Genomic DNA, 8,846 nt, shown 5'->3' on the forward strand with positions numbered 1-8,846 from the left:
CGCCCCGATCCGGGGCTGAGCCTGCTTCGGGAGTCCGTGCAAAGGAGCCAATCCGGAGGGGAACCGGATTCACGTGGGTCAGCTCAGCGGCTTCCTCCTCCGGCGACCAGCCAGCCCGGCCCCCCACCGCACCCGCCTGGGAGGGGAGCCGGGGACCCCCCCCTGCAGCCCCCCCAGGCCAGAGCACCCCAGGAGCGGCCGGAGGGGCAGTGGTGAGCCTGGGAGGAGGGACTGATGGGGGGCAAATGGCCGGGGGGGGGGGGGCCCGGTCACACTTCTGCCTCCAGATCTGATGGGGGGGGGCGAGGGGGCAGATAAATGTCTGGGCAGGGGGCCGCGCAGGTGGGAGCTTGTGCAGAGGGACCAAAATCTCTTTACTCCGGTGGTTTGCAAAGTTTTGTCCTGGTGACCAGCCTCTGAGTGCGCCCCTCCCCTTATAAATTAAAATATAAAAAACACTTTTTTTTGATTGTGTAACACCATTATAAATGCTGGCGCAAAGGGGGGCTTGGGGTGCATAATCTAATGACCCCCTGAGGGGTCCTGCCCCCCACTTTAAGAACCCCTGATTTACTCGCTATATGTGGGTGAGGGGCTGCTAATTCTCACCCATCCCCTGGGAGGTTCAGACACCAAAAGGCACCAAACCCACAACAGAATCTTTTAAAAAATCCACATCATTTTTGGGATCGTTTCCCTGATTTTTGGCGGCTGACTCAGGAGTTTTGACCCCTCCAGGTGGCTACATTTTCCCCAAAGACTCTGGGGCTGTGACTCTCCCAGGCCCCCCCAAGCTCGGGAAAGCCAGATTTACCCTGTGCAGGGAACCCGGGGAGAAGTCTCCAGGGTGAAGCTCCTTGCACCCTGGGTCTGGTGTATTTCACAGACCCTGTCCCTCTCGACAGTGGGCGCAATTTCTGCCTAGCCCGAACCACCCAGTGCTTGGGGGGGGGGGGGGGGGGGCGGGTCGGATACACACGTCTCCTGCCCTCAGTGCAGACAGGCTGCGCCACAGAGAAACCTCAGGCCGGCCAGAGAGCTGGGAACTTCCCGGGGAGCACTAGCTCCAGTGGAAGTCAAATTGAGAAGCCCCTTCTGTTTACCGGACGACATTTCTTCGTGCTTGAACGTCTGCACCGAGACTGGGATTGCCCTGAAATCCGCTGTGCCTCATGGTGGCAAGGGATGGGGCCGTGACCACATTAGAGGTCATTTGACAAAGGGGTTCCTAAAATCTAGCCCCTCCCTCCCCCCAAAGATTTTCTTAAAGTTGAGGGATTATCTGACAGATTTTTGCACGCACTTGGAGCATCAAGTCATGGCTCCGATCAGACCCCGAAGGGTCTGGCTGCTCTTCACCCCCACTCCGGCCTGACACCCATTAGCTCTTAGGAGAAACAATATTTAAAATGTTCTATTCCATAAAGAGTTAAGCTCTCCAGAACAGCTGGAGCCTGGTGCTCATGCGCTGAATGGATGACGCTGTGCAGAGTATCCCAGTGGGTTGCTACTCCCCCAGCTTTCCTGCGACCTGGGTGGCTGACGGGAATGTGCTGTGGCCTGTAAACCAGAGCAGCACCGCGGCGCTGTACGTCGAGAACCTGCTCTAGGCAGAATTCCGGAAGGCCAGAATTTTCGGCCTGTTGCCGCGACCTGCCTCTGTCCAAAGGGGCTTTCCATGTTGGAGAAAGAGGATACAAACTTACTCAAAATCGTTCAGTCCAAAACTGACTGGGAAATTTTAAAGGGATCTCCCAGAGCTGGACGCCTGGGCGACACAATGGCAGATGATACCCAGCGTTAATAAGTGTAAAGTAATGCACCTTGGAAAAAATAATCCCAACTATACATACAAAATGATGGGGTCTAAATGAGCTGTTACCACCCAAGAAAGAGATCTTAGGCTGTCTCTACATTACCACTTCTGTAGGTCAAGGATGTGAAAAAACACCCCCCCCCCCCCCGTTAGGATATAGATATTCAGGCCTGTCTGTAAATGCCTACATTTTAAGTATTTAGGTGTATGTTTATCATTTAGCGAGTCATAGAGGTATAAAAGAATCAAAATCACTGTCTGCCGGTGTAAGGGCCTTCTCTCACTGTGACAGTCTGAGGCCCTGTGCTTAGGCTAAGGCCTTTGGCTAAGCAACAGAGGCAGCCATAAGCTGGGAAGCGACCGGTCACCTCCTCACATTCCAAACGAGTCACATCGAAAGAAGGTGCTATTGGGCTGTTAGGATACAATCCTGTCCTGATAATGCCTGTCGCCTCCAGAGAAAGATGGTTAAAGAAAACTTAGTTTAATAGCATCCTTTCTGGCAAAAAATCACTTCTCAATAGTTGTGATTATAAAACCCTAATTTCTGTATGTTTTATATGTATGGCCCCCACTTTTCTATTGTTAATCTGTCTGGTTCTCTAATTGTTTCTGTCTGCTGTATAATTAATTTTGCGAGGTGCAAGTTAATTAGGGTAGTGGAATATAATTGGTTAAGGTATAACTAAAAATATTACTATATAAATTAGGGGCAAACAGAAAGTAAGTTATAATTCAAAAATAAAAAAAACCCTTAAATTTAAGCTTGCTAAAAGTTCACCCCAATAAACATCAGATTGTTTGCACCTTCAAACTCTGGGTATTGTTGCTCTCTGTTCATGCAAAAAGAACCAAAAAAAATAAAAAGGTAAAAAAATAAGCCCTCTAACACCCCCCCGGACCGACATAAGTTTCAGCGGCAAAAGTGCCGGTGTGGACAGCCCTCTGTCGGCACAAGAGGCTCTCCTGATGGCAAAGAGCAGCTACATGGGAGATCTTGCTGCAGTACAGCTGGGCCAGCGTACGGTCCGCAGTGCCTTAGGGTCATCCTGGATAGTTCTCCGAAAACATCTGCTCGAGGTGCAGAGACAATCAAAACAGCGAACAGAGTGTTGGGAATCCTTAGGAAAGGGACAGATCACAAGATGGAAACTATCCTATCGCCTCTCTATAAATCCATGGCACGCCCACATCCTGAATACTGCGTGCAGTTCTGGTCACCCATCTCGAAAAGATATATTGGAATTGGAAAAGGTACAGAGAAGAGCAACAGACATGATGAGGGGTATGGAACAGCTTCTGTGTGAACACAGGTTTAAAAAACGGGGTCCGGGGAGTATAGAAAAGGGACGACTAAGGGGGATGTGATAGAAGTCTATGAAATCCTGCGTGGTGTGGAGAAAGTGAATAGGGAAGTGTTATTTACCCCTTCACATAACACAAGAAGGGGAGGGGGGGGGGGTTTCACCCAATGAAATAAATAGGCGGCAGGTTGAAAACAAACGAAAGGAAGTATTTCTTCACAGAATGCACAGTCAACCCATGCTGCTTCTCGGGAAGGCCGAAAGTATAACTGGGTCCAAAACAGAATTAGATAATTTCATGGAGGATAGATCCATCAGTGGCTATGAGCCAAGATGGTCAGGGATACAACCCCATGCTCTGGGTGTCCCTAAACCTCCAGAAGCCAAAAGCATCTGACACGGGCCGCTGTCAGAAGACAGGACACTGGGCTAGCTGGACCATTGGTCTGACCCAGTGTGGTTGTTCTTATGCTCTTCTACAAATAATATTTCTCAAGCTGGTTGTGACATTTGGTGGCTGTTGGTTCAGCAGCTTTGAGAGGCCTGAATGAAAGAGGAAATACAAGTGCAAGGCGTCCCATTAATTTGTATCTGGCCTCTTTAGAAAGACCGTGTTTGCATGTGTGTGTTCCTCTGTCGTAATAAAAACATTACGCTGTCAGATAATAGTGGCAATGCTATTGTAAATGTGATGGAATGAAATCTCATCTCGAGTCTCCTTTTATTCCCTCTAGACACTCTGCCATCGGAAATGGAGAGGGACTGTTGGAAGAGGCTGTTGTCGTATACAAAGGGTGAGGATTCAGGTGGTGGTTATATTTAAATTAAGAGAAAATTCACCCCATGAAAACGCCTTTGTTAAAGTAGCGTGAACACACAACTCAAACACACACTGATCATCAGAAACGTTGTCACTGACCAGCCCCCAAACACCTTATCTCAGCCCATATGATTCCCCGATTAAGTTTTATTAAAGATCTCTGTGTGTTTGTTTTAATTAAAACCCATTTATGTCAGTAAAGTATTCCAGGATAGTTAAAGCCGAATCCAATAATCATCCCCAGCAGCACTGGTTCGGTTTTGGTGGCTTTCCAGGGAGGGGCCTATTATTAGGCTGGAATATGAAGGAATTCCAAAGTGTGTCCCCCAAAGACACGGCCAGTGATCACATGGGCACCAAAAGTTTCAGTGGCGTGTTGAAGCGCTTTCCCTTCACCCCCCCTCTCCTGGTTCTTCCAAAACAGACAGAAAGCAGAAGTCCAAAGTGCAGGCAATGTGATGTTTATTGGGGTTAGTTCCAAGGAAGCATATCCATACATAAGAACGGCCATACTGGGTCAGACCAAAGGTCCATCGAGTCCAGTATCCTGTCCTCTGACAGTGGCCAATGGCAGGTGCCCCAAAGGGAATGAACAGACAGGTTATCATCAAGTGATCCATGCCCTGTCACCCAAGCCCAGCTTCTGGTAAACAGAGGCTAGGGACACCACCCCTGCCCATCCTGGCTAATAGCCATTGATGGACCTATCTTCCATGAATCTATCTAGCTCCCTTTTGAACCCCGTTATAGTCTTGGCCTTCACAACACGCTCTGGCAAGGAGTTCCAGAGGTTGACAGTGCATTGCATAAAAAATACTTTCTTGTGTTTGTTTTAAACCTGCTACCTATTGATTTCATTTGGTGGCCCCTTGTTTTTGTATTATGAGAAGGAGTAAATAACACTTCCTTATTTACTTTCTCCACACCAGTCATGATTTTATAGACCTCTATCATTATCCCCCCTTAGTCGCCTCTTTTCCAAGCTGAAAAGTACCAGTCTTATTAATCTCTCCTCATACGGAAGCCGTTCTATAACCTTGATCATTTTTGTTGCCCTTTTCTGAACCTTTCCCTTCACCCCCCTCCTCTGGTTCTTGTGACACAGAGAGAAAGCAGAAGTCCAAAGTGCAGGCAATGTGATGTTTATTGCAGTTAGTCCCAAGCAAGCGTATCCATGGCTCTACATGCCAGCCGAGCTTTTCCCCCGGTGTTCCCGTCCCAGCTCTGGGACACCACAGAGCCTTTGTCTGTGTCCCTATTCCCACCTCCTCCTCCTTAGCAGGCCCAAATATACATGCAGTACACGCCCCAGTCTCACCCCTTACAACTTATGGTCATGTTCCATTCTGGGGGGGTCGTGAGTCTGGGGTCTTCATCCCACCTCTTTTGTACCCCATGGGAGGGGTAAGGACTGAGGTTGTGTTCTGGCCAAGGCCAGGTTTTTCTTTGTGGCTTTTAGTGTTTCTTATGCCTCCCCCCCACAACCCCCCTTGTCCCCCTCCAAATTCAAATTCTCACAGAAACATCTTCCTGAACATGTCGATAAAGTAACAAGTCAGACACACCCTGTCTAACAATAAACACGTCCTGCCTTGAGGAGATCCCAAGCCGAAGTCAGACAAACAATCCTGACACCAGCCTCATTCCTCGGTGCATGCTCACGACAAGGAACAGAAATGTTCTTACTCTCCGGCATCCAGACACCCTTAACTCTGCCCTGGGGTTCTGGGAGGCTTTCACGGGCCTGTTGTGTATTAAATCAAGAGGACGGATTGGAGTGAGGGTTCTTCTCCAGCATCCTCCCTTCCTCTTGGGCTGGGCTCTTTCCCTTCATGCGGCTCACTTCTCTCGGGCCGGGCGAGGGGCTACCTCACAGAATATTGACCTTACTCTCTGCTCTGGAGCGGCTCCTCCCCAATGCCGTGCCTTCCCCTCTTCTCCCAGGACAAGGAAGGAAGGACCAGCTGGGGGAGGGGGATCCCTAGGGGGTTTAAATCCGTGACCAGCCTCCTCCTCAACTCCCCTACCTGCAGATTCAGTCTCTTTCCTCCATGTCTCTACTGTTCTGTGTCTGGGTGTGAAACAGAGGAATCAGTCAGGTGCCCGGGAGCTCCCCGGGATCCAGGAATGTCCCGGCCAGAACAGGGCTGCTGGGGAGTGTGAGAAATGGTCCCAGCCTCCCCCAGGGCTGGGCTCTGCCCCTAACACTCGGCTTTTCTCTCCCCTCCAGCAAACGTGACTCTGGATCCAGACACGGCCCATCCCATCCTCGTTGTGTCTGAGGATGGGAAAAGTGTGAGACGAGCAGACGCGTTGCAGGACCTGCCGGACACGCCGGAGAGATTCGACACATGTCACTGCGTGCTGGGCTCGGAGGGGTTCACCTCGGGGCGATGTTACTGGGAGGTGGAGGTGGGGAATGGGAAATACTGGGCTGTGGGGGTGGCCAGAGAGTCTGTGAGGAGGAAGGGACGGATCAGCCCTAGCCCTGAGGAGGGGATCTGGGCTATGGGGATAAACGGGGTTAAGGGACATTGTAAAGTGTACCATTTTTTCTCCTCCCCTGGCACCCGTTTGATCTCGTGGGATAACATAAAGAGGATAGGGGTTTCTCTAGATTACGAAGCGGGGCAGGTGGCATTTTTGGATGCTGATTGGAAGTCCCTGTTGTTCTCTTTCCCTCCGGCCTCTTACAATGGGGAGAGGATCCACCCTTTCTTCTGGGTGCGGGGATCCCAGCTCGGACTGTGTCCTTGAGACAAGGGGCTGGGGAGATGGGGAGTGTCCCCCTGGGAATGATAAAATGGGCTTCTCTAGCCTCCAAGATCCCAACCCCTGCGTCCCTGGAGGACTCCCATCTCTCCGAGCCCCTGGACCGCTCCTCTCCCCTAAACGGCAGTGTCTCAGCGTGCCCATAAAGAGCCGGCTGGGGCCTGGCCAGAGAATCTCCTTGCAGCAGGTGTCCCCGGCCCATGTCTCACCACGCTGGGTGGCTCTGGAGGGCTCTAGCGGGGCTGCCCAGGCTTGGAACCAGCATCCTAGTAGGTCCAGCGCCACCCAGGAGCGGTCAGACCCGGCACGGGGACCCCCTTAATTCTTTGGGCCACGGAGCCCCTGGCTGGGTGAATTCTGCGGGGGGAGGATTTGGGGGGTAGGAGGCTGAGTTTTGTCTGGGGCTGCCGGTGGGGCAGCTGCTGGGTTTCTGTGATGGGGTTTTCTGAGGAGCTGAAGGGAATTAGGCACCCAAATCCCTTTCTAATTCGCTCCCTGCGGCTCTGTTGGAAATCCCAGCTGTGCAGTGTAAGCTCTTCTCCGAGTTCAGAGCAATCTGGATAAAGATAAAGATCGCTCCATAAGACGTCCGTGGGTTTTATGTCATTGGCGGCTGGCTCTTTAAACTCCCGCTCACTCACGTAACCCTGCTTGCCAAAGCGGGTAGGCTTCATGGGGCTGGATGGCCACAGTTTAATGGATAACTTTTCAGTGGCAACAGGCCCTTGTGTCTACCTACTAACCGCCCCGCGGTATCTCCAGAGGAAAGAGTGGGCCTGATTCTTAGTTACACAAACGCCCCTGATGCCACTCGGACAGCGCAAAGGGACCTGCTACATTACTAGGTGTGTCACTGTAGCATGTAGGAGTCCAGGTTACGGACCTGGACCCGCTGTACAAACACAGAAAGAAAAGGTGTCCCTGCACCTGGCAGCTTCCAGTGCAAGGCAAGCGACCAGAGCTGGAGACAGACAGACAGACAGAGGGGGAAGTGCAAGGGGACAAGGAGATGGCACTGCTCAGCCGGACAGGCTGGGATCTCAGAACACCATCGGCCTTTCTGCCGGCCAGTTTCCTGTGGCGAAGAAGAGGATTAGGCGTGAGGAGGGAGCTTTGTGCATCTCTGGGAAGCTGCTCCCAAGCATGAGGGGCCGTGTGGGGGAAAGCAGGAACGTGCTTGTTTGAAAATGTGGCAAGTGGGTGATGGAGGCTGGGATCGTGGGCTGATAGCAGGTGGGGGCTGACCTTTTGGTAATGAATGGGGATAGTAAGTGGCGGGAGGTCAGCTTTATCACCCACCTCTCCGACCTTTCCTGAGTGGGTCCTATGGGAGGGATGCTCCCTGCCAGCCCCGGCCCTCTGGACCATGCCATCGGGCCCCTGTTCCCCGGTTCCCCCCATCAGCTTCTGGCTTTGCATAACCCAGCTGGCTGCGTGACCTGCCGCCGTTCCACTTCTGAAACATTGCCTAGGAAACCGCTGTACACACTCGCGCTGCATCCCCCTTCACTTCCTCACCTCGTGTCCCGACCTGACACCAAGTGACGGGGCCTGCTGTCAACTGTGGAGGGTGAGGAGCCCCGGTGGGCCAGTCCGTCTTCCACCCGGGTCCTGCGGCCTGCCTGGGATAGTCCTTGGCATCGCCTTCATGAAGCCGTGAGCACGGACATGTACCTGGTGTGGTTCACCCCCTTCCCCGAAAACTTGGGGCATAAGGAAGACCCTGATGCACATCTGTCTGGAGTGCGCCCGGCTGCAGTCCCCTGGATGCCTTTAAGGGTTCTCTGCTTGGTGTCCCCCTCTGGATCCCTGTTTTTGACCCTCTGAGCCTCACTCCTATCCCTGTTTTCTCATTTGTTGCCCTCCAAATTCTTTTGATGCCTGGGTCCAGTGGCTCTTCCCCTTAGGCCAGGGAAAAGGGGGGAGCTTTTGATGTGGGTGGGCTTGTGCCTGACCATCCCTGGCAATTCAGTACATCTGTATGTCTAACAAAATGGGCTTGAATAGTGATATTGGGCCAGGCTTTCGCCTGCTTTAAGTCGGCAAAGCTTCATTGGGTCTAGGCTAATTTACCCCTCCCTGAGAATCAGGCCTCTCTAACTGGCACAGAGACAAGATTTGAACAGGGAGTCCA

The 8,846-nt window shown here is 52.0% G+C and overlaps 2 protein-coding genes across 2 annotated transcripts in view; one reads left to right on the top strand and one right to left on the bottom strand.

Annotated features, from left to right (window-relative positions):
- LOC140904197 (uncharacterized) overlaps nucleotides 1–8,846 on the bottom strand; it is a 155,352-nt gene that overhangs the window by 105,651 nt on the left and 40,855 nt on the right. The gene's annotated exons all lie outside the window — the stretch shown is intronic.
- On the top strand, nucleotides 39–7,296 carry LOC140904260 (butyrophilin subfamily 3 member A3-like). Its single transcript, XM_073326755.1, has 3 exons — nucleotides 39–212; nucleotides 3,855–3,914; nucleotides 6,171–7,296. The coding sequence occupies exons 2-3, from the start codon at nucleotides 3,872–3,874 to the stop codon at nucleotides 6,695–6,697; spliced, it is 570 nt and encodes a 189-aa protein (XP_073182856.1). The 5' UTR covers nucleotides 39–212; nucleotides 3,855–3,871; the 3' UTR covers nucleotides 6,698–7,296.

The sequence above is a fragment of the Lepidochelys kempii genome, chromosome 28, assembly GCF_965140265.1.
Source record: "Lepidochelys kempii isolate rLepKem1 chromosome 28, rLepKem1.hap2, whole genome shotgun sequence".
Classification (NCBI taxonomy): domain Eukaryota; kingdom Metazoa; phylum Chordata; order Testudines; family Cheloniidae; genus Lepidochelys; species Lepidochelys kempii.

Bases quoted from the DNA above. Each gene is read 5' to 3' on its own strand.
- LOC140904260 (XM_073326755.1), top strand. From the start codon at position 3,872: ATGGAGAGGGACTGTTGGAAGAGGCTGTTGTCGTATACAAAGG. The intron at 3,915-6,170 runs GTGAGGATTCAG...TCTCCCCTCCAG, and splicing joins GCTGTTGTCGTATACAAAGG to CAAACGTGACTCTGGATCCA.